The sequence below is a fragment of the Eumetopias jubatus genome, unplaced genomic scaffold, assembly GCF_037043125.1.
Source record: "Eumetopias jubatus isolate StellerSeaLion01/CBP00866 unplaced genomic scaffold, mEumJub1_p1.0 scaffold_4, whole genome shotgun sequence".
Lineage (NCBI taxonomy): Eukaryota > Metazoa > Chordata > Mammalia > Carnivora > Otariidae > Eumetopias > Eumetopias jubatus.
In genome coordinates this window covers 109249982-109274115 of record NW_028274810.1, presented here as the reverse complement: position 1 = coordinate 109274115, position 24134 = coordinate 109249982, and the positions used below count along the sequence as shown (strand labels likewise).

Here is a 24134-nt window from a genome sequence, read left to right as displayed (position 1 = left end):
CACCCCAACCCCACCAGGGCCCCTGACCTCAGTTAGTCACCCCAACCTTCTCAGGCGCCCCCCACCTCAGTCAGTCACCCCAACCGTACCTGGGGCCCCTAGGTCATGCAGCTCCAGGAGCTCTAGGGAACCTAGGGAAGGAGGGAAGGATGAGGTTCCTACCTGGAGCTGACATGCAAGGCCCTCCTGTCTTTACCAGGCCCCAGGCTCCCCTCCCTAGAGGCTCTGGGATTCCGTATCCTGAGTCCACGTGGCAGTGACCGCACTGGCTTCCCACCATCCATACAACCACAGCTCAAGAACGTGGCAGAGGCGCCAAAGGAGCTTCCCCGCCGTGGCATGGGCCTGGGTGGCGGGGTCATGTGCTCTGAGAGGCTTGCGGCCCCATGGCAGCCTGGGCCCTCCTCTGCCCTCACCTCCCCCCCTGGACTGTCTATGCCCACCCACCCTTGCACCAGGCTCCCAGCATGAGGAGATGGCGAGGGGCCTGGTTCTGGGGCACCTTCTGGTTCTGAGGGCCTGGGACAGGCCAGATTCTGCATTTCTAAGAAGGCTCCAGGTGACCCTGATGCTGCCGGCTGGGCTCAGGGGCCGCCCGGGGGCCCCACAAATCCCTCTCTGGGCTGGACCCCGGTAGCGCTGCAGATGCGCGCGGGTGTACCTCCCTCAGGGCCCTGACCCGGGGACTCTTCCTCCGGGAGAGGGCGCCTCTGAGAGCACCAGCCACCCTAGGGCTCTGGCATCCCTTGGACCCCTCCCACTGCCCCCACCTTAACTCCCAGGGGCTCCCCAAAACTGTCCCACTCACGCGCCACTGCCCCCGAAGGACCCTCACCCGTCTCCTGAGCCCTGGCCTCGCTTCCCGGCCTCTGTTCCAGTCCTCCCGGAGAGCGGGGCCTCCGGGGCGCTGTCCTGCGCTTCCTCACCACCCCCAGTCTGGTTCCCTCCCCTCTGCACCCCAAGGCCCCGATGTGTACAGGGACCCATGAGTATGTGCCCGCCAGAGGACGCACCCGACGGTGAGCCAAGGAAAGCGCCCAGCCTCTCCCCAGGCAGTGGGGACCTGGGCCGTGAGCCTCTTACACCGGCTGGCACGGTGCCCACGAAGACGTGGGCACCTGTCTGTGCTCATGAGCCGGACCTGTGTCTCCCTGCTCCTTCCCTCTCGCCACCTTTCTGCCCTCACTCGACAGATGGCCGGGGTCCCTCTGCCCCGGGCCTGGAGCATGTGACAACTGACAAGCACAGCCCAGCCCTGCCCTCCGTCCCAGGGCCACCTACCTCCAGGCGTCCCCCAAATCCCAACATCGGACCCACCCTTCTCGCCCAGGCCCTCCAGCACTCTGTCTCTTCAGGGGCCATGTCAGCTCCTTCCTTCCGCGTCCCAGGCTGAGATGTCCGTGCCCGCATGGGGGGCCCCCGCGACTCCTTCCCGACCCCAGCGGGCCCCACTCTTGCTCTGGCGTGGCTCATGGTGATAGACTCCTGAGGGCGCCCCCGACACCCCATGCACAGGTGCTGGCCTCCACAAAGACTCTCATGACCTGCGCTCTGGCTGTGGGCTCTGGATGGGAGGGTGCTGATGTGTTTAGAGAAGACAGCTTTCCCTGGAGGTTGAACCCCCTTCTGCAGATCAGTCCCCAAAACTCTTTTCATGATTAAGACAAAGGCCACGGTCATCCATTCCAAGCCTGGGATGGGGCCAGGCTGCTGGCAGTGATGGTGGGAGCAAGCCTGGGGGGCTTCCTGGAGGAGGTGAGGTGAGACCCCAAAGGCAGAGAAGGGGACAGTAGACCCGAAGAGGTAACCAAGTCCCAAAGAGAATACTTTGGCCAGAGAGGGCAGAGGTCAGCTGGGGAGGCAGCTGGGGGAGGGGAGAGCACGGGCTGGGCCCTCCTCCCCCCCCCCCCCGCCACCACTACCAGATGCAGTGACCTCCTGGCTCCCTGCTGCCCGCACAGCCCTCCACGCCCTGGTCCCTCAAGCTACGGGCCCTCTGCTCTGGCCCCCGTCCGCCCCTGCGGCGGCCCCACGTGGGTCGGCTGCCTGGAGAGCCGCTCAGGTATGCTGCGAGTCAGCTCGGAAATGAGCGTCAGGCTCATCCAAGAAATCTTGTATGACAGATGTTGTTCACCCGTAAACATTGTTTAAATGTTATCAAAGACAACGGCCCCCGGGGGGGGGTCTCTGCCAAGACCCCCAGAGTGCACACTAGTTGACGGAGAACCTCACTTCTGGGAATTTAATCTACGTAAGGACTATTTCATGGTGGGGGAGACTGCTTAGGATCCCACATGCAGTAACAAGGTCCCAGGATTCTCATGTAAAATCAGAGGTGGTCTCGGGCGCAAGGTTCGGGGGGCTTTGTCTGCGGCGAGCCCGGCCGACCCTTACCAGAGATGGAATGTCCATTGAAAACAAAGACGGTGAGGGGTTAGAACAAAGGTAAGGACAAGACAGGTCAGTGGACACTACCTGGGGCCTGGGGGGGCAGGGCCGGCTCCGGAGCGGGGGGGCTGCATGGGCGGGGGACGCTGCCCAGGCGCGAGGTCCGGGGAGCCTGAGGAGAGGACGGGGGGGGGGGGGTCAGGGCTCTGAGCGGCCAGTGTCGGCGGGGAGGCTCCCGGGGGTAGGACAGGGTGCTCTGGGCGAACCCGGGCGTCCTGCAGTCGAGGACATATGAGTTCATAGGGTCCGGAGCAAAGCCAGGCTGAGGGGACCCCGAGGGGCCTCCCCGCCCTGCCCTGCTGGCCCGGGGAGCCCAAGCAGCCTGGCTTCCCTCCGTGTCATCTGGAGGTGAGCAGAGGCCCCGTGACGTCGGGGTCAATATTGCCCGTGGTTGTGAGCAAGGTGGGCCGGGAGGCGGAGGGGGTTGCCCTGCTGAGCTGGGGAGCACCCAGAAAGGACAGTGGGGGTTTACCACTGCTCGGCTGGGGCTCGGGTGGGGGTGGGTACCTCCGAGAGACACCGCTGTGAGTCAAGAGTCCCTGTCCCCAGGGCTCACTGCGGACTCGTCTCCTGAGGAAGTGAGTCCAGGAACCAAGGTTCGGGTTCCAGCTGGCCATCCCCCAACAGCCAGCAGGCCTGAGAATTCCGTCCTCCAACCGACACCGCGGGCGGTTGGGGCCTTCCCCACGCACGAGGCCGTGACTTTGGTGCTCTGAGGCCTAGAGGGACCCCAGGCTGGACGCTGACTCAGACAGGCCCTGGGACTGTGGTGCCACCCTGGCTCGTGGCAGTCACCCCAGAAGGCAGGACCTGCCCCATCCTAGGTGGCCTCCCTCTGGCTGCCGGTCAGGCCAGGCTCCAGAAGCTCCTCTTTGGAGAGACCTGGGTTTGCCCCTGCCCAGCACCATGAAGACCCTTGGGGGGGGGGCATGTCCCCCACACCATCACGCGGGTGCTGCCTGCCTGAGTTCATTCCCAGGTTTGGGCTTCCTGGGTCGCCGGGTCATGTGTCTCCGACCCAGGGTGGCCATGCGCTCAGCTCCCACAGCCCCGGGGCCGTCCCCTCCAAAGCCCGGAGAATATATAATGGATCCAGACTTGAGCTACCTGCCCAAAGGCATATTCAGTGACATTCTCCCCTTCACCGCACACCGCGACCACGACCAGAGGGCACTCAGGGGCCGAGCTGAACCACCTGCCCCTGGGAGGGGCCTCTGAGAAAACTGAGCCCCTTCCTGGTGTGTGCTCCCCAAGGGACCCTTCTCCCGCCTCACCGCCCCCAGGGCAGCTCCGTGACGGAGAGCCACCTCCAGCCCCAGCAGACCAGCGGTCCCCTCCCCGTGGGGCCTCCGGCTGACCCCTCACCCAGGACCCCCTCCACCAGCGGGCTGCCACTTCAGGGTAAAGCAAGTTGCCCAGGGGCGGTTCTGAGCAGAAGTGGGGAGGCGCTGCGGCCCTGGGAACCAGTGGTTTTCCCCCCCAGCCAAGGGGCTTAGTGTCCCCCAGGCCCTGTGCTCAGCAGGCATGCCCCCCTCCCAAGGCTGGCAGCATGGCAGGGGGGCTGGGGGAAGGGGTCCTGCACCCTGACAGCCCTTCCCCAGGCCCTCAGCCCAGCCTGGAGGGGGCTTCCCGGAGGAGGAAGAGAGGGGAGCTGGGGGAAACTGAGGCATGACTGCAGTTGGACAAGAGGGCTTCGGGGCAGGCAGTGTCCCGTGTCCCCAGGAGCTGGCAGAGGGCCCAGCAGGAGACCAAGGCTCAGGGGACCCTGGGGATGGAGCTGGCAAGGTCCCTCCTAGCTGGGGTCAGAAGTCAAGCATTGACCAGGCCTCGAAGGGCGATTTCTAGACAGGAGAGTGCGCGTGCCAGTGGTGCGGCCACTGGCCTGGGGTTGGTGACCGAAGGTGTGAGGAAGCAAGAGACGGCCCTCAACCCCGGCGTGGGCACGGAGTCAGGTGCAGCCTGGGAAGGCTTCTCGGAGGACGCAGAGAGGGGCAGAGGACCCTGGGTGCTCTTGGGGGGGCCGTCGTGAGAGGAGGGGCAGGGTGGGCACACAGACGTGGGGCACCACGGGAGGGGGTAACAGTGCAGCAGTGGGGAGCAGGCGAGGGGAACAGGGTGGGGTTGGGAGAAGGACTCCCAGCTGGAGCCGTGAGGCTTTGTGGAGACAGCAGGCAGGGTGGCTGCGCAGCGGCAGGGGTGGGGCGGGAGGTGGAATCAGGTCCCTGGTGTGGGGAGGGGTGTGCGGGGTGAACAGAAGGTGTGCGGGGTGAACAGAACAGGACGAGCAGGCCGAGGAGTGGGGACAAGCCCTGTTCCGGCCAAGGTCACGGTACTGGTGAGTGGCCACGAGCTCCTGCAGGCGGGCAGCCAGAGGGCTCCGGACGGGGAGGCGGCCAGCGTGTACCTGGTGGAGAAGCTCCGTCCCCGGGGCCTTCCGGGCAGCCCGCGGGAGGCCGTCCGCCCTCGAGCCTCCCAGTGGAGGGGCCTCAGCCGAGAAGGCCCCTGACGGCTGCACATTCTCACGCCCCCGACCTCGCTCCCAGTTCCCTCGTGCGCACCTGTCACGGCCAGAACCCAGAGCCGGTGTATAGAAAGCTAGATTTACCGAGGGACAGAGCAGTGGGGGGGGGAACCCGCACCCCCATCTGGAGGCGCCCCTGGGCTGAGGAAGGCCCTGAACAGCACAAGCCCTCGGGTCACACCGGGAGTCTGGGAGCCCAAGCTGCTCACGTCACAAGGGACTGGCTCTGCCCAGGCCTCGCCCTGTGCCTGTGACTCTTACCGCGATGACTTTGCACCCTGCTGCCCAAGGTCCACGCGGGGGCTGGGGAACGGGGCAGGGCGGCGGGGGCCGCACCATCTCACATGGATGGGTCCCTCCCCGGGGGGAGCGGTAGGGAGGGAAAGACACAGGCTCCTCCGAGTCCTGCTACAGCCCACGGCTCCCCGCGACAGGCTGTCACCATCTGACTCATTTACTTATTCAACAGATGAGAACTGAACGCCCAGAATGTACTGTCCCCCATCAGCTTGGGAAAGGAAGGAGAAGGTGTGACCAAGGCGGGCTCTGTCCTAGGGCCTCAGCCTGGTAGGGAAACAGACTCATAAATGAATAGTCTCTCCAAAGGGCAAGTGCCCCGCGGAAACCGTCCGGTTCTGCCTGGGAGAATCCAGGCAGGACTCCTGGAGGAAGGGGCATCCGAGCTGAGGCTTGAAGCATAGGTAGGAGTTTGCCAGATTGCAGCACGCAATGGGAACCGCATACAAAGGCATGGAGCAGGGAAAGCTCCAGCCAGTGTCAGGAGTGTGTGGTGTGCAAGGGCGGAGCCCAGGGGAGGAACGTATTTGCAAGGGGGAGCTTGGGGGGGGGGGCTCTCACGTGGCCCACACAGCAGGGGGCAGTGGGCTGGTATCCTCATCAAATGCAAGGCTCTGGACTTAGGTTTTGCCTTTTGGTAGAAGGGAGCCTTGTGAGGTTTCAAAGCAGAGGGAGCAGGGTCTCGGCCGCAGGAAGACAGTATCTGGTCTCCATCAGACTCCCGACTTCCAGGCTTTGCAAGAGGCCTCAGCAGCGCTGTCCCATGCTCACATTCGGCTCTGGCTCCCGCCCACACAGTCCCCGGCTGCCCCAGGCTCCTCCACCGTGATTCTCCAGGGTCCAGTGGGGCCCGAGGGGGCCAAGGAGGGGGAGCCTGGGGAGGGACAGGGATGTGGGCGGCTTCAAGGAGCCCGCGGCCAAGCCACGTGGGCCAGGGCTTGCTTCTCCTGTGGTCAGCCCGACTGTGGCCAAATCCCACAGGACCCCTTCTGCTCAGAGCCCAGGCTCAGACCTGCGACTCCTCCACATGCTGTGTGGCCTTGGGCAGATTAGTGAGCCACCCTGGGCCTCGGTTTCCTGTAAAGTAGCTGTTGCTGCCTAGGGTTGTGATGCAGATTAGCTGAGCATCTCCTTGCAAAAGGCTGCTAATGGCGCTGGGGCAAGAAGAGCAGTAAAAGACAGCAGAAATACGAGGCTGCCAGAAACGAGTAGGGTGCAGATCCTCAGGGTGCCCCGGGTAGGGCTGGCGGCAGGGAGGAGCCCGGGCCCTGCGGACCAGGCTCTGTCCTCAGATTGGGTGCTCAGGGAGATGGTGGCTGGTACCGAAACCGGAGGAAGCCGGAGGGCAGGGCTGGAGGGGCCCGGGAGGGAGGCATTTCAGGCAGAAGGGCGCGGCTCCCACTGCGTGAGTGGAGCGAGCACGCGAACAAGCCGGGCAGCGAAGGAGCACCGCGCACTGAGCCCAGTGGCCGGCCTCTCGGAAGACTTCCCGGCGGCAGCTCGGGGCGGTGCCCCCACGATGATTTCTTTGCCCACTGGCTGCAGCGTCCTTCTGTGCAGTCTGGCCCCATTCAGCGTTCTCTCACTCACGGGAGATTTCAAGAAGCCTGGGGCAACACAGACTTTGTCCTAGTTTTCTAGCAACGCCGTGGTGCTCCGTGAGTGCGCGCCGAGTGAGTGAGTGAGTGAGTGAGTGAGTGAGTAGCCCGGCAGGAGCAGCGCTGAGCGGGCGCGTGCGGGCCGGCGACCCGCTTGGGACCCGGCTTGGGAGAACAGCCTCACCAAGACGTCCCTGCCTCCCCCCTGCCTCCTCCCTCGGGGTCCCCACCAACCCCAGCAATGTCCAGCTGTGTCAGGCGGGCCCCGGCGGCCCCACCCTGTCAGCCTGACCAGCCTCAGCCCTGCCCTGCCCTTCCCTAGTGCCCCCTGCCCACATGTCAGAGCCGGGACTGGGAGCTAGGCCTGTCCCTGGCTGCAGGCCAGCCGCTAGCCATCTGCTTGGGGTGGGGCTGGGCCCCTCTGAGGGGCATAGCCAGCTGTGGGCTGCCTCTGGGGGCCCCGGAGTGCTCTGCACCCCCCGGCCGCACCTGCAGGCCAGCCCTGCCCTTTGGAGCGAGCCTGGAGCGAGGAAGAAGGAGGGAAGCTTGAAGGCAGCCAGGCAAGGAGCCGTCGCCACTACAACAGGGATCAGAGGTGGGCTGAGCAGGATGGCAGGGGGCACCGACTGTGCCTGCCCCAGTTAGAACGGCAGTCAGCTGAAGTTAACCCCAGCCCAACAGTAGTGGCTCAAATAAGTGGATCCGCCTCTCCCATCCCAAGTTCAGAGCAGGCAGCCCAATGCTAGTTTGGAAACTCCATGCCCCACCAAGGGTCCTGCCTCCTCCTACCCTCTTAATATGGGATATTTTTTTTCTTCCCTCTTGTCTCCGAGATGGCTGCTTTGGCTCCAACTGTCACATCACCAAACAAAAAAGGTCACATTGCGGTGGCAAAAGGGGTGACCGGTTCTGTGTCAGCTGAAAAGAAGCGCTTTCCTGTCAGCCCCACCCAGGGACTTACTCTGCATTGGCAAGAAATGAGCCACATGACTCGAGGTTCTGGAGAGGCGCTCTGGGGATAGCCACGTGGCCACTTCAGTCAAAAGCAGGGCTTCAGTGGGGAAGAGAAGGGGTGTGGAAGTTGAGCAGGCAGCCGGCGGGTCTGTAGGGGAGACAATACTACTCACGGTGATCCCTTGGAGACCCGCCCGCCCACTTCACTGGCTGGCCCTGTCGTCACCGGCCCCATGGGCACCGTGCCCCCGTCACTGCTAGGACACCCCCTTCGCACTGTGTTTGCCAGTGTGGGTCTGTCCCCCGACTTGACTGTGAGCCCCTGAAGTCACCTCAGGACCCCCAGCCCCCCACAGAGACACCAGTGGCACTCAGGGACAACGATGATGCAGATGACAGGAGACCACCACACGTGGGGCTTCCTGTGGGCCCTGGGGCCAGATGCTCGGGGTTCCGGGAGCCCGTCACTAGCATCCCCCCCCCCCCAGCCACGCAGCTATCCCGGATGCCGAGCGTAGGGGCACCACGCTCACTAACACCATATGGGGGCAGCAATGTTGCATTGCCCTATCATGAATAACCCACGAGTCCCCGCCTGTAGGAGCTCTGACCACAAAGGTGTTGTTTCTCCCTCAAGGGCCACCTTGGTTGACAGCGTGAGGTGACAGCTGTGGGAAGGGAGCGTGGTGGAGCCATGGTGGGGGAGGAAATGGGTATTTCCCTCCACCCCCCAGAGTCTGACAGTCACTTAACGATTCCTCCACTCTGTCCTTGGCCACCCCTCCAGCTAAGGCTGAAATTATCCCCACCTATCAGCAGGCACCTTCAAAGGACCAGCTCGGGGCTCCTGGCTGGCTCAGTCGGTTGGGTGTCTGCCTTCATTTGGCTCAGGTCATGGGGTCCCAGACTCCTGGGATCGAGCCCCGCATCGGGCTCCCTGCTCAGCGGGAAGCCTGCTTCTCCCTCTCCCTCTGCCTGCCACTCTGTCTACTTGTGTGCTCTCTCTCTCTCTCTCTCTCTGTCGAATAAATAAATTGGACAGTGTTATTTGTGTTACATCATGTTACATTGTATTCTCTTTCCTTGGCTTAGTTCTTTGGCTCCTTGGGGTTCATTTCATGAAGCTAGCACTACTCTGGCACCAAAACCAGACAGAGACGGTATAAGAAAGAAAAAGAGGAAGGAAGGAAGGAAGGAAGGAAGGAAGGAAGGAAGGAAGGAAGGGTTATTTCTTCCTTTAAATGTGTATGTCTTTTATGTATTTTTCTTGCCTTCTTTCAGTGGCTAGAACTTCTAGTATTCCTGATCTTAGAAGGAAAACATTTGATCTTTTACCACTGGTATGGTGTGGGGTATAAGTTTCCTGTAGACTCTCTTTATCAGGTTGAAAGAGCTCCCTTCTGTTCCTATTTTTCTGAGTTTTTATCATAACCTGAGTGTTACATTTTCTCAACTATCTTTTCAGCATCAAGTGATATGATCCTGTGATTTTATTTTCTTTAGCCTGTTAATATGGTGAATTACATTATTTGATTTTCTTTTTCCTTTTTTCTTTTTTTTTTTTTTTAGAGGGGGAGAGGGGCAGAGGGAGAGGAAGAAAGAATCCTCAAGCAGATTCCCTGCTGAGCACGGAGCCTGATTTGAGGCTCGATCTCACGACCCTGAGATCATGCATGACCTGAGCCAAAATCAAGGGTCGGATGCTTAACCAACTGAGCCACCCAGGCACCCTCGTTGCTTGATTTACAAATACTGAGCCCGCCTCGCATCCCAGGAACAAGCCTCTTGGTCACCGTATATGATTATTTTTATACACTGCTGAATTCTATTTGTTATTATTTTGTTAGGGATTTTTGCACCTATATTTGTGACAGACATTAATCTGTGTTCCCCTTCCTTTCCTTTCTTCCTTCCTTCCTTCCTTTCTCTTTCTTTCTTTCTTTCTTTCTTTCTTTCTCTCTTTCTTATACTGTCTCTGTCTGGTTTTGGTGCCAGGGTAGTGCTAGCTTCATGAAATGAACCCCAAGAAGACGAAGAGCTGAAACAAGGAAGGAGAATAACAATGTAACACCATGTAACACGAGGTAGCATTGCGTGTGTGTGTGTGTGTGTGTGTGTGTGTGTGTGTGTGTGTGGTGGGGAGCTGTCCTGGGACAAGACAAATGGAAGCAGGAGCCCTTTGGAAGAGAGGGAAGAGAAAGAGTAGGGGCCGTCAGAAGGGGGGCACTCTGGAAGACAGGGGTGCTGTGGGAGGGGGGCACCGCAGGAGGGGCCCTGCACGATGGGGAAGAAGGGACACAGCTGGAGGGTTTGCATGAACAGGCTAGGAAGGCCTGACTCATCTCAGAGCTGAGGCAAGGACCAGAGCTGGAGACTTGGGGGCGAGAGGGAGGGGGCATGCTGGAGTCTTGGGGCGGGTGACAGTGAGGATCAGGAGGTAAGGGTGGTGCGGTCACTCCAGCATACCCACGCCCCCACCCACCTGCCTTGGGGAGCCCACAATCACAGAGCTGTGAGAGCAGCAGAAAACAGGGCCAAGATGGAGGCTGTAGGTAGGTCCAGGAGGAGAGAGGGGGGAGAGTGGGAGCCTCACAGGCTGACAATCCCCCAGGGAAACCCCTCCAGGGAGTTCTGAGGTGCCTGAGGTTGGGGTTCCAGGAAGGCTCAATGGGGCCAGGGTCGCTGTGGGCGAGGGCAAGCACGAACTATGGTTTTCTGCCCAAGATGAAATGCACCGGGGTCAGAGCTGGCATTTACATCCCGCCCCAGGCCTTGGTCAAAGCCAGGAAGCTGTTAGGACCAGGTCGGGGGAGACTCAGAGAAGCACACAGACACCGGGCAGAAGAAATGCTGAGACCAAGCTCGAAAGAGACGGGATGACGCCTGTGCTTGAGACTCCGTGTGTTCTGCCGGCCAGCGGGCGCCGCGACGGGTTTCCACGACTGGCCACTAGCATCGCTGGGAAGTGGCTCCGAGGCCCCCTGGCCGTGAGGCAGCACGTCCCGCTGAGTTCTCAGAGATGGGGCCGAGCCTCTTCCAGAGCGTGGGGCCCTCTGGGGTCCCTCGGGCTCCCTGGCTGGCTGGCAGCGACCCCCTGGACTCGGCCCCCTCACCCAGCGGTCAGGCTTAGCAAACCAGCCCCGGCCCTCCCTGGGGCTGTCCCCTGCCTGGGGCCTTGCTCGCCTGGGTGAGGCACACTGCACATGGCCACAGAAAGAGCGTGCGCCAGAAATGTGACTTAAAATTTTCTAGTAGCCACAATAAAAAATAAAGAGAAATTCATTTTAATTATGCATTTTTTAACCCAATATATCCAAAGCATGACCCTGTGCAGGAAGTACTCCAGAGGGGGAGGGAGAGAGAGTCCTCAGGCAGGTGTGATCTATAGGACCGGGAAGGACTTTGTCAGGTGTCAGAGCCAGGGAGCAGGACGTGTTGCGGAGGCACAGCCCTGTCCTGGGAGCCTGCTCTGCTGGGGCCCAGGGCTCCGATGTGGGTCAGACCCCCCTGAGCCTGCATCCCATCCCCAAGCATGCAGCCCCACTGGCTGGCCTGGTGGGGGCGCTGGGGGGGGGGGACTGCAGGAAGGGAGGAGCCCGGAGGCTGGCAGAAGACCGGCCCCTGCGGCTCTCCTCGCCTCTCCTCTCCCACCCACGCGGCTCATCTGGACTCCGGGCTCGGAGCTCCCAGGTGGGCGGAGGCCGATGACAGGCGACAGGGGTGGGGGGGCTGCTGTCAGCACTGCAGCACCGAGCCCAGTGCCGCAGCCCATCCCCCACCCCGGGGGGGCCCCTCTCCCCTCAGCTCGCCTCCGTGCTCCGTGGTCTGGATCCCAAGAGCAACAGAGGGCCCTGGAGATGCCGGGTGGCCCTGCTGCTGCCGAGATGGGGACGCCGAAGGGCAGGAGAAAGCCCAGAGGACAGCAAGGCCTTGTGCCCAGGGAGCCCGCAGGGCCTGCAGCTCGGGGCACCCCGCGTCACCGCTGGAGGGCTGAGGCCAGCACTGACTCAGCTCCGCAAGCTGCCTGAGGGAAAGGAGGGGAGGCCCTGGAGTCAGACAGGCGGAAGGAAGGGGGCCGCAAGGGGCCAGGGCTGAAGGGAGGCCGCTGGGGCTGCAGGGACGGCGGGCGGCCGGGCGGCCAGGACGGCGGCACCCAGGAGGGGCAGCCGTGAGGAGCAGGGCCGTGGCCGTGATGGGGTCACACCCCTGCTGCGGAGGCTGGGGTAGCGCGCGCTGTGGGCTTCCCACAACCACCTTCCCTCTGCGCCTCCTGCTCCAGGCCACGAACCGCAGGGGCCCTTCTCAGCCCCCAGGCACGCCTCCCCCCGCCACACACGCGCACACAGGCACACCTCCTGACGTGCACGCACACCCCCTACCACGCAAGCACACACACGCAGGTGGTCCTGAAACTCATCCATCAAGGATGCCGTGGGTACCACAGCCTGGTTTCCATAGCAACACCTGGATGACGGGACAGGGGAGAAGAGTGGAAATGCAGAGAGACATTAAATAAAGAACAACAACTTCAAAACATGAGCATCTGGGGAGAAATAAGCGTGGAGGGAGGGCCCTGAAGGCCGGCCAGGGGGAGTCAGAGGTGCCAGCTGACCTCAGGGGAGGCGTTGAGGTCCGGAGGCCCCAGGCCCCAGGCCGTGTCCCCTCCTGCACCTCCCACCGAGAAGCCTCCTTCTGTGCCTCTGTTCCCACAGATGCCTGTCTCCAGCCCAAGGAAGGACTTAGGATCCCAGCCCCAGGCAGTGGTGCGCATGGCCACGTCCCATCTGTTCTTGATGGGGAGCCCTGCACAGCAGTGATTTACCTGCTCAAAGGCGCAAACCCAGTTAGGGTCTCCTCGGAGGCTTAGAGGAACAGCAGGAATACACAGAGTTCCTGCCTGCCAAGGACAGGCTCCAGGAGATGTGGGGGTCTGAGTGGACCCCAAGCTCTTGCTTCATCCAGGGATCAGAGGAAAGCAGCGTCTGCTCCCCAAGGCCAGGCCCAAATCCTCACAGACAAGAACTCTTTGCACAGATGGCTTCAGTGCACCTCATCCAGGCCAGGCCCTGTTTTGAGCGCAGTCGGGGCACAGGTGAGGCCTCAGCCTGCAACCCCCAGCCACCGTCCCACCCCCAGGCCCCTCTGGCTGGGAGGTGTCAGAATTTCCTCCGAGGCCCTCCTGGCCTCTGTTAGGTGGGGCCGGTGTCTCCTGTAGCAGGAGAGCAGAGCCCCCCCGGAGGTGAAATCAGAAGAGGTTCTCTGAGCAGCACAGCCAGCACCCACCCACTCCATGGTGGGGGTCCCCCTCGTCCCCGTTTCCCCTGAGTGTGAAGACAGACTGACATTTTCTGGCAGAACTGTACCAAGCACAGGGCAAAACAGAGACAAAGATAATTTTACGGGGATAACGGAGGCTAAAAATAGCTTTCTTCACAGCCCAGACTCCTGCCACGGAAGACGCCAGACGAGCCAGCAGCAGGAGCCTGGGAGCCCGGGGCCCGCCACAGAGGGGCGGCCCCCAGTGCACAGAAGGGCAAAGGGGGGGGGGCACAGGGCTGCCACGGCGGTCTCTGTCTTCAGAGAGCACCAAGCAGGTGCCAGGACAGGGAGGGCCAGGGAGGGCCCACGGAGGTGACACCAAGGGTGGGCTGAAGGGTGGTGGCCATGGAGGGGAGGCCAAGAGAGAGCAGGGCTTTGCAGGGTGAATAGAAGTCCGGCAGACGGGGAGGGGGGGCGGGACTGGAGTCTCACGGGCCACTCTGTGGCCCCCATGAGATGTCCAGAGAGGCAAGCGAGGTGGCATCCCAGACGGCCTCAGAGATCCCTGCTCTGACTCTCTTTCTAGAGCCATTTTGTTACTCTTGCAGTGAGGTGCTCACTCCCTCCTCAGGTTGCTGCTGTCCCTGGGGAACAAACCGCCTCTGAGCAAGACCCCCCTCCTTTGGGCACCCTGAGCCAAGGCTTGTCCTGCTCTAAATGGGGCCACGGCTCAGAGACGGGACCGTGGCTGGCACCTAGCAGCCTCCACGGGTCAGAGCCAAGCTCGGGACCCGGCCGTGGACAGGGGAAGGGACTCAGAGGGGGACACCTGGCATCCCCAGCCCTTTCCAGGGCTGAGCCGAGGGGGCTGTGCGCAGAGGTCACTCGGCGGGGGGCCTGTGCCCAAGGTCCAGGACTCCTGCAAAGAGGCAGGTCGGAGGGAAGAGGCATTCCAGAGCAGTGCCAGGTGGACAGAGGTGGGCAGCGGGAGACAGCTGGGGAGAGCTGGCAGGGGGCAGGGGCCAGTGGGAGAGAGCAGAGGAGGAAGTTTTGCTTCTAAGGGATTCTGGAAGGACACAGCGGCTGGCAGGACGGGAGGGGCCAGAGGATGCTGGAGAGAGAGGAGGCAGAGGTAGGGACGGAAGGGCCGGGGTGGAAGGAGGGGGACGGGGAGGTCTGCAAAGGGGGGTGTGGCGACGGCGTGGCACCCCCCCCCGTAGCACTGTGGGGTGGCGGCTAGGGGCAAGGGGGTGGGTCTGGAACTGGGGTTCTATGCAGAGGCAGTGGGAGACCCCTGGGGAGTTGGGCCTTTCTGGTCCTCGGTTTGGTTTCTTAAAGGTCTTTGTATTCCAGGACGAGGGTCTCCGGAAAACAAATCAGCACAAACGAGACACAAAAGCAGACGCAACGGGGCTGTAGGACAAAGCGCCTCAGAGGGCGGGAGTGAGCCGTGCCTGTGAGCAGAGTCAGAGCGAGCGAAGAGCCATCTGAAATTCCGGGAAAAACAAAACCTAAGAAAGGACATGTCATCACAGGCCACACCCTGGGGGAAGAGCGCACACTGAGTCTGAAATCCAAAGAGGGTGCTGGCGCCTGGGGAGAGGCAGGTGCATGGCGGCTGGGGGAGTGTGGTGGCTGAGGGGGTGGCAGCTCCGGGGCAGGGTGGCGGCTGGGGGGGTGGCGGCTGTGGGGGGTGGCGGCTCCGGGGCAGGGTGGCGGCTGGGGCTGGTGGTGGCTGGGGGTGGTGGTGGCTGAGGGGGTGGCAGCTGCGGGGGGTGGCGGCTCCGGGGCAGGGTGGTGACTGGGGGGGGTGGCGGCTGGGGGAGTGACGGCTGGGGTGGTGGCGGCTCCAGGGTGGGGTGGCTGAGGCTGGCACAGGGTTAGTGGCGGCCCTGGGGCAGTTACAGAAGAAACAAGGGACCTAAGCCAGCTTGCCCTGGGGCGGGGTCTGGGTGAGGAGGGTGGGCAGGGTCTGGGTGCTGGGGTGGGGGCATCCCGGCCCTTCCTAGGCCCCCAGCTGGGACTTGAGGGCCACCATGAGGAGGGGGGTCAGTCCTGGGGACCCAGGGGTGTAGCCTTAGTGCAGCGTCCACTGGTTGGTGGGGTTGGGGGCTTAAGGGGAGCAAACCCCACCCTGCCAGTGGCCTTGCTTCTGGAAAGGCCACCCCCACCCTGTGGTCCAGCTTCAGCTGCACCCTCAGGCCGAGCTGCCCTCACCTGGGTCCCCCAGGCGGCCCGGGCTCAGCCCTGGGGTTAGCGGGCCATCTGGGCAGGCCGGGTTTGGGCTGCCTAAGAGGAGAGCAGGGGCGCCGGCGTGGGGCTACACGGGGTCGGAGAGAGCTGGGAAGACAGAGGATGGAGCCCAGGAAGGGACGCTTGCTGCCTGACGTCCTGCTTTCACTCTGGTGAGAGGTTCGGCCTGAGGTGGACCGAGACTCGAAGGAGGCTCTTTGGGTCACCTGGTGACTCCCAGCCCCCTGGGACCTCAGTGTCCCCTCTCCGGGGAGGCGGGCAGGCTCCGAGGCCCCATTGCAGTGGAAAGTGAGGGCCAGGTGGGGCCTCCAGAGCCCCCAGCTGGGGGTCTGCGTCTGCCTGGCCTCTGTCCTGGAGGAAACAAGTTAATGGAAAGCAGGGCGCTGGCTGGGAGCACCACAGCGTGGGAGGGGGTGCTCGGGGGCGCAGGGCGGCACGGCAGGGAGGAGAGGAAAAGCTCAGGGAGCCTCACGGGGACAGGAGAGGTCGGCCGGATGGTGGTCCCCAGTCACTCAAGGGACACACAGCTCTGAGCACAGCGATGGAAGCCCCCTTGGAGGGAGCTCAGCCGAGCTGGGGGCTGCACCCGGGACCAAGGGCTCAGAAGTCTCTTTGCTCTTTAAATGAGTGCTGGAGCTCCAAGTTACAAATCCCCACCCAAGTTTTCCCTTCAGATTCTAAGGGACACTTAGCAGTGCTACACCTGTGTGGCCAATTGAAGGGGACTTTAATGTTTGGTCCCACTGATGCCTCCGAACCTTTTAAACTACATCCATAAAATCCAACATATTCTATGGGGAATCTATTTTTTTCAAACTTTGTGAAATTTCTAAATACTTAAAAATTATTATAAACTCGGGGCGCCTGGGTGGCTCAGTCGTTCAGCGTCTGCCCTCGGCTCAGGTCATGGTCCCAGGGTCCTGGGATCGAGCCCCGCATCGGGCTCCCTACCCGGTGGGAAGCCTGCTTCTCCCTCTCCCACTCCCCCTGCTTGTGTTCCCTCTCTTGCTGTGTCTCTCTCTGTCAAGTACATAAATAAAATCTTTTAAAAAATTATTATAAACTCAATAAATTAGGCTAAAAAATATGGTGATTCTTAAGCTCTTTCCAATGTTCCAGTACTATACATAAAATTATATGGTTTCTACCTAAAGTCACAAGTCTACACCAGCGACCCCGTTAGACAATTCATGTCAGCATCATGAGCTTCTCCCTTATTCCTATCAGTCCAACTCTCTCCAGTGGGAAAATGCTTGAAATATGAAGCATATATAAATTCTTGACAAAAATGATAACATTTTGAGTTTGATTCTGTTAAATTTCTATGTTAATCCTAAATCCCCTTGGAGTTAAAAGTCCCTTATGGACTAGAAAGAGTGACATCATCTATGAAGTTGTATCACCTGGGAACAATTCTCAAGACCACCCTCACTTCTGATGCCAATTGCAGAGTCTGGGGTCCCCAAGACCCCATTGGGTCTGCTGATTCGCTCGAAGGGCTCCCAGAACTCACGAGAGCTGTCGTGCTCACAGTTACGGTTTATCGCAGGGAAAGGACCCAGACCGCCAACAGCCAAGGGAAGGGGCGCCCAGAGCAGGGCCCAGGAGGGTCCATACTGCCTCTCCCCATGGAGTCGCGGGCCCCGAAGTGACAGCACATACGAGTGTTGCCAGCCGGGGAAGCCCCCAGCCTCGGTGTCCAAGGTCTTTATCTGGTTCCCGTCACTCAGACCCGGTCGGCTGCCCGCGTGGCTGACCTCAGTCTCCAGCCCCTCCGGAGGCCGAGCTGATACCGTGTGGCCCAGAGCCCCAGGGGAACAAGGACACTGGACTCAGGATGTCCCCGGGCTCAGCAGTGACCTCCCAGCAGCTGAGGACAGAGGCCCGACCTCCCTGGGGCAAGGTGAAGTTCACACTACCCCGAACAATTTTCCGTGTGGCCTTCTGCCCTCTGGCTGTCCACCAAAATCCTCCCCCTGACTCCCTCCTACATGCAGCTATAGATGTGGCCCTGTGACTGTGTGCCCTGGGGCTGGTGTGGGTGGCAGGGATGGGCCTCTTCCCTGGGCTTCTCTGAGCCTAAAGACTGTGGTATGCCCTTCCTGTGTCTTTGCCCTTCCTCTGGCTTCAGGCAGCAGACAAGGACAGTGGCCTGGATGTGGCAGCGCACTTGCAAGGTCTGAATAAGCCCAGGAGCCCAGGCACCAGCTGCATGCTCATGGGACTGCAAAGAAGCCGTTTTGTTGGGCCTCTTTGTTACAGCAGCTTGGCCTCACTCTGACTCATACACTTTTCCAAGCCCGTTTCTCAGGCTGGCCCTTGCAGCTTGCTTAACCCCCAGGGCTAAGTGCTCACCCCCAGCAGCACATTAAGGGGACATGCAAGACCTATGTCTCAGCTGAGCCTTGGAGAGACAATAGGGAGTAACACTCTGAGCACCTCCCCAGCCTGGGCCCCCTGCCCTCTGACCCTCATGCCAGCTCTATGGGCAGACCTGACCTTAGAGAAAAGGCAGCCCTGGGGCTTGAGCCCACATCCACATGGCTCAGAAGCCCCGCAGCGAATTGGATCTGTAGGGTGAGCCCCCGCAGGGCTTCTGGATGGCCTGTCTCCAGTTCCAGCTCTGATCCCCAAAGGGAGGCAAGCAAAGCCCCTCCCTGTGCCTCAGTTTCCCCAAGCACTTGTTGAGAAGGGAGGCTGGGTAGTCTGTGATCATGGGCAAGCAAGACGGGGAGGCGTGAGCGCGGCCTGTTCTGGGAACATCCCGTTCCGTTTGGGATGTGACTGGGTCTGGGCCCCTCCACCCCACGCCACCCTGCCCGGCTCCTCCCTCACCCTCAGCCTCTTCTCTGAGGACACAGAGATTCGGAGCTGCATCTCCAATTATTTGAAGTGCTCAGATAGCCTGTCTCACAATCATCCAATTACAGGGAGTAGTTTTTTATTATTAAAAAGAAAAAGCACCTACAGCTTCCAGCTTTTGATGTGAGCTGGAGTGTTTCTCTGGGAGAGATCACTGCCTCTCAGGCGTCGCCGTGGGGCCCCGGCCTCCTGTTCCTGTCAATTTCCTTTCCCCATTCTTGTCACAGTGTCCATTATTTAAAAGAAATAAAAGGGAAGAATAGGGAACAGGCTGCCTTCTCGCCACGGAGGGCCTTGCTCAGGGCTGCCAGCCCCCCCCCCCCCCCGCAGAGGTGACGACACTTCCTCGTGGCAGGTGGTTCTTTCTGCCCCCGCTCACTTCCTGCCCCCGCAGGTCTCCTCCTTGTGGCTTCGCAGGGCTCCTTCCTCCACAGGACCCTGCAGCGAGGCTCTAGCAGGGGCGGCCCTCCCCAGGCTGGCCTGTGCTCGCACTACGCACGCCTGCCTTGGCCCCCTGGCCCAGCACCCCCTGGAGCAGAGCAGCCCCTCTGGAGGGGAGTACCTGTGCTGGGTGGGTGACCAGCATCTGCCCATGACTGTGGCATTTGCGATGGTCAGTTTTACATGTCAGCCTCGCTAGGGAACCATCCCCCAGCATTCAATCAAACCCTAATGCAAGTATTGCTTGGAAGGCCTTTTGCAGGTGTGACTGAAGCCCATAATCAGTTGACTTTACCTAAGGATGATCACCGAGGGCATCTGGGTGGGCCTGGCTCAATCAGTTGACGGGCCCTAATTGCGGTGGGAAGAAGAAATCCCACAGCAGCTCAGCCTGAGCCCCGGAGGTCCAGCCTGCCCCACAACTGAGCAAGCGAACTCCTTGTAACCAAAGGCTCACTGTCCACCTCCGCTGGACCTGCTTCTCCTTGATCACTGGCTGGTCCAGGGGTTTGAGCCCTCTCCAGTCTAGCTCTCCCTCTTGGGGGCCTTGGGACCTCACAGAGGCCAGTGAGGTTCCATGCCACCCACAGGGCACAAGATGGCCCTTGTCTCTCCGTTCTTGAACCTGCACATGGATTTATATTAGTGACGGTTTGCTCATTTGGCAGATGAGGAAACAGGCTTGGAGAGAACACGTTTACGACCCAGGATTTGTCAGGGTCACCTCCCAGCGGGGATCTTGCCTTGCCTGGGTCCCCAGGGCTCGATGCTGGAGGAGACCCCGAGGCAGAAGCCCTGGGCCTCCATGTGGGCTGAGGCTGGTGGCAGGAGAGCTCTTAGGACACCCCCACGCCCCAGCGGGCAGGGGGCAGAGGATGCTGGGGGGCAGTCCTCAGCTTAGCCAGGAGGCAGTCTCCAACAATCTCTGCCACTGCTGGCTGCCTCAGGCCTGGAGGCCCCAGGGCGTGGGCTTCCATGAGGGGAGCCCCTAAGGCCCTACTGTCCTGAGGATCCAGGACCCTGACCAACTGGCCTGCAGGGTGACGGGGCTGTGCTCCCTAGGTCCCCAAAGACCCTTCATTCTGCACTCATGTGGCTTCTGGGGACCACCACCCTGAGCCACCTCCCTCCGCAGCTCCATGCCAGCCAACGAGAAACAACAGCACACACCGAGAAGTTTCACTGTTTTATTAACAAAATCTTACAAAAGAGTCTGTCTTCAGGTAAGGTGACAGGGGTACACACAGCCTGGTCCGACACTGAAGGCCTGACCCGCTGGGGACGGGGCGGGGGGGGGAGACCAGTCACACCCTCTTGAGGACCCCAGGGCCTCCCTGCAGCCTATGCCAGCCTATGAGTATGGGTTATGGCTTATGTGCAAAAATAAAATCTGGGGGGGGGGGGCCGGCAGGAGTGCAGGATGGAGGAACTGACAGAGTCACCTGCAGCCATCAGTCCCCTGAATCTGGAAACCCCCACTGGACAGGCAGAAAGGAGAACCCCCGGCCAGGGCCTCCTCGGGCTGCAGACACGAGTGGCCGGCCAGCACCAGGGCGCTGGGGGTCCCCCAGGTGGGGGTCTGGGCCCCGGCTATGGCGGGGCCTGCCTAAGCCCCAGGTGCAAGGCTTCTGGGATCTCCTGGGGCTGGGCCTGGGGCTGCGGGCAGGGGCTGGGGCTGGAGCCTCAGCCTCAGAGCTCCTGGAAAGCTCTGGCAAGAGAGGATGGCCGCCGTGCGGTGGGCAAGGGTTCCTGGGCTGGAGCGAGACCGGCCCGAGGTAGCAGACCCCACCTCCAGCCACAGCGGCCGTGGGGGCGGGCAGGCTGGTGGTCAGCGGGGCAGGCCTAGAGGCAGGCCCTGGCCCTCACACTGGCCCGTCTTCATCACCAGCTCTCTGCCGGGCCCACCCTCTCTGCGGCCCCTCTGCTGACCTCAGCGTCTCCTCGGGCGGGCAGCTTGCAGGAGGAGAGGGAGGGGCATGCCAGGCATGGCAGGGAAGGCTCTGTGGGAGCGCGAGCGTTGAGACCTGAAAGAAAGACGGGGGGGGGGGGGGGCGGTGAGAGACAGGCCACAGGCTGGGAGGGGCCACACAGGAGGGGTATGGGATGGACGCTATGGGGCTGCTCCCCCAGGGCCAAGCCCCCATGCTGGGCTGCCTCTCAGCTTGCCCAGAGCGCTGTGTTGGGGGGAGGGGCGGCGGGCAGGGGCAGGGTCTCAGTGGAGAGAGCGGCCATACCTGTCGTCACTCTCCTGGCTCCTCAGCTGAGTTTGAGGACTCAGGCCCTGTGGGACCCTCCCCCGGCTGCGGGTGAGTCATCGAGCCCAGCGGATCCTTTTCCAGGCTGCGGTGAATCACTAGTGCTGAGGAAAGAGAGAGCACGGGGTCGTGTGAGAGCCGGCTCCGCCGTCCCACCGCCCCGCCGCCCACCCGGGCCCTTCTCCCTGATCCCTGGGGGCTCTGCTCCTTCCCCACAACTCCGTGCTGCAGCCCTCCCCCACCCCATCCCTGCAGCTAACCTGCTGGGGCTGTCCTGGCCCCGGGCCCTCCCTACCCCACAGTGCCCCCTGGCGGGGGTGCCTTGGGGCTGGAGCTCACCTGAGGGGCCAGGAGGCACCAGGACGCCAGGTCTGCTGCTGCCGTCGCAGTGCTGCTGCCGCAGCGGTCAGTCGCTCCTGAGGCTCTGGCTTTCCGCAGCAGGAGGGAGCCTCGCTGCCTGAGGCTGGCCGGCTGCCCTGGGCGGCGGCAAGAGTGCCAGCCGGCTGCACAGCAACTGCCAGGGGAGGGCGGCGCCCCAAAGCCAAGGTTCCCGTGGTGTTGCTGCTGTCTTAGCTTCTGCTCTGGGGTGTCCCCTGGGCTCGGGGCTCACTGGCCTGGGCCATCTGGACATTTGATTTCTGAGTGCCCAGGGGGCCCGGGCGGTTGAGCAGAATACCAAAGCTGGGAGGTCCTGGGGTGGCCAGAGAGTGTGCAGGATGGGGCCAGAGACCGGGAAAGACAGACACAGAGGGAGGATGACAGGGCAGGGGCCCTTCGCTGTTTGGGGGGTACTGCCCACAGCTGGATGACATGTGTCTGTGTGAGTCAGGCTGGGAGGCTGAGGGCGGGTGCCCAGCCAGGTGGGGATGCGGGGCTCCCCTGTGCAGGAGTCAGCCCGGCTCGACAGTCCTGGTTGGCAAAGGCCACAGGCGGGGTGTGGTGGGCAGGCTGGGGCCCGGGCTGGCCTCTATTCGGGCTGGGTCCGGTCACTGGTGACAGACTCGCTGGTGAGGGCTGGCGTGAGCGCCTCGGCCTCGTCCTCCGTGGGGAGGCGGGGGCCCGTGGGCTCGGCCGTCTGCTCCAGGCCGTCCTGTACTTCCATGCCCCTCTGGATGAGCTGCTCCAGGGTCTTGGGCAGTGGATGGCGCAAGAAGCGCTTGAGCTTGGGCTGCAGGGTGCCCACCACGTACTGGATGATCTCCTCCTCCTCGGCGTCCACATAGAGCGTCTGGTACAGGTCCCGCTTGCGCCACAGGAACTGGTCCAGCGGCTCCCCCTGCTTCTGCGGCAGGTCCAGCTCCCGCTGGATGGCCTCCCGGGACAGTGTGCCCTCGCTGTACTGCAGGAACTCTTTCTTGAACTCAACCCAATTCTTCACAGAGCCCTGCTTGAACTCCCACCACTTCTTGGCCGGCCCGTTCATGTGGTTCTGGATTTGCGACAGCCAGTACTCCTCGGAGCCGCCCACCTGTCGCAGGTACTCCTCCAGGTGGCTGAGGAACTCCCTCGGATCCTCGAAGATCTGCGTGTCCACACCGGGACTGGGCTGCCCGTCCTCACCGGCCCCCCAGGGCGGGTACTGCTGGGCGTCCACGGGCTCCTGCCCGGGCAGCTCGCCGCTGGCAGGCGGCGGGGTGATGGCGTAGGGGCTGACGGTGTAGTCGTAGGCATCCGCCTCCTGGCAGTAGCCCTCCGGACCCCCGACGCCCACGGAGACGGTGTGGCGAGCCGGATCGTTGCCCACCGGGTACTTGCCGCCCATGGACTCCAGGCGGTCGGCCCACTTCTCCAGCCGGTAGAAGACCTCCCGCCACACATGCATCTCCCGCTTGACCCAGCGCTCCAGGTTGGCGATGGTCTCCTGGCAGCGACACAAGCAGGCCTTGATGGACTTCTTCCAGCGCTGCGAGTCGCCGGTGGGCACGTAGCCGTCCAGGTTGCTCTCCAGCTTCCCCACCGACCTGTGCAGCCCCTTCAGCTCCCGCTCCACCTGCTTGGACACCTCGGTGAGCAGGTGTCGGTGGGTCCTCCGCACGTGCTCCAGCATCTCGGCCCGGCACTTACCGATCTGCAGGATCACGTTGGGCTTGGCCGCTGGCCCGCCCCGCGGCCCGGGGTAGGCGTGGAGGCCGCCGCTCGTCATGTGGTCGAGCTCCATCGGTGCGCAGGTGGCCGCGGCGATCGGACTGGCGAGGGGCGGCAGGCTGCAAAGTCCTCGTGGACCGGCTGTGCCGTGGAGCCAGGACGGTCCCTTCGGTCCAGCGGCGGCAGCGGCGGCGAGAGAACGCGGAAGAGTGCGGCGCAGCGGGGAGGAGCAGAGAGCCGCGGCGCCGAGCTCTGCGCCCTGCAGCCGCCGCCGGCTCTTTATGCGGCCGCGCGGCCGTGGGCGGCCCCCTCGCCGAGCCCCCGCTCCCATTGGTCCCGGCCGGGCTCTCCGCCCCGCGCGCCCCGCCCCCCGCGCCCGCCCGCGCGCCCGGCGCCCGGGGAGGACCCACCCCCTGCACGCGCCAGCGGCCCGGGTGACTAATCCGCCTGCGGGCTCCCGACGCCCCCTCCCCGGCTCATTCAGCCTGCGGGGCGAGGGAAGGTGCCGGGACCCAGCGACCCCCCTCCTGCCCGCGACCGGCGGGGCGGCGCAGGTGTGAGCCCGCGGGGGCCTGGAGCGGGTAGTGAGCTGCCGCCACCCACCCAAAGGTTAGGAGGAAGAAGCCCCTACCTCCCCCAGGGTCTCCGGGTGGGCCCCCTCCTCTCCGTCCGTACTAGGGGGCGGGGTGGTGCTGGACTCTGCTCTCTCAGGGCCTCACTGCCCCTGCCCCCGCCCCCGCCCCTGCCTGGTCCGGCGTGGCCGGATGTCCAGCCACGGAGGAGCCCTGGCGACCACCCCGACAGCCATCGATACCCTCCTTCCCTGGAGCTGAAGGCTTCAAGGAGCTTTCCTGTGCCGGGCGAGTGCAAGCACGCCCAAGTGTCCCCAGGTCCCCAAGTGTGCTTTCCCAGGTGTGGCCTCTAGCTCCTGCCTACCGCTGTAGGGGGCTCTCAAGTCTGGGCGCGCGGGGCTGGTCCTCCCCCCTCCCCGTGTGTGTGCATGTGTGACACCAGTGTGGCAATGGCTGGACAGGACTGCCCGGTGCCCCCACTCCCACGCCTGTGGTGAGGGCCAGAACTTCTCCATGTAGTACCTCCAGAGAAATCTGGAAGCTGCTCCCTGCGGATGTGGAGGAGATGAAGGGGTCCTGCTCCCTGAAC

The 24134-nt window shown here is 62.6% G+C and overlaps 2 protein-coding genes across 2 annotated transcripts in view; both read right to left on the bottom strand.

Moving 5' to 3' along the window:
• Positions 1 to 21511, bottom strand: part of LOC148164595 (maestro heat-like repeat family member 5) — a 59986-nt gene extending 38475 nt beyond the window's left edge. The window contains exons 1-11 of the mRNA XM_088022876.1: positions 21499 to 21511; positions 21228 to 21364; positions 20563 to 20657; positions 20423 to 20475; positions 16763 to 17116; positions 15295 to 15366; positions 14638 to 14878; positions 11628 to 11842; positions 6038 to 6140; positions 4777 to 5006; positions 2476 to 2560 (exon numbers count right to left, since the gene is read on the bottom strand). Of these exons, the coding sequence (XP_087879002.1) occupies positions 2476 to 2560; positions 4777 to 5006; positions 6038 to 6140; positions 11628 to 11842; positions 14638 to 14878; positions 15295 to 15366; positions 16763 to 17116; positions 20423 to 20475; positions 20563 to 20657; positions 21228 to 21364; positions 21499 to 21511 (1598 nt within the window). The remainder of the gene's footprint in view (positions 1 to 2475; positions 2561 to 4776; positions 5007 to 6037; positions 6141 to 11627; positions 11843 to 14637; positions 14879 to 15294; positions 15367 to 16762; positions 17117 to 20422; positions 20476 to 20562; positions 20658 to 21227; positions 21365 to 21498) is intronic.
• Positions 20042 to 23225, bottom strand: ARC (activity regulated cytoskeleton associated protein). Its single transcript, XM_028096009.2, has 3 exons — positions 21228 to 23225; positions 20868 to 20992; positions 20042 to 20657 (listed from the first exon to the last, which is right to left on the bottom strand). Exon 1 carries the CDS (start codon positions 23044 to 23046, stop codon positions 21856 to 21858), a length of 1191 nt encoding a protein of 396 aa, XP_027951810.1. The 5' UTR covers positions 23047 to 23225; the 3' UTR covers positions 20042 to 20657; positions 20868 to 20992; positions 21228 to 21855.
• Between the last annotated feature and the right edge of the window lie 909 nt (positions 23226 to 24134).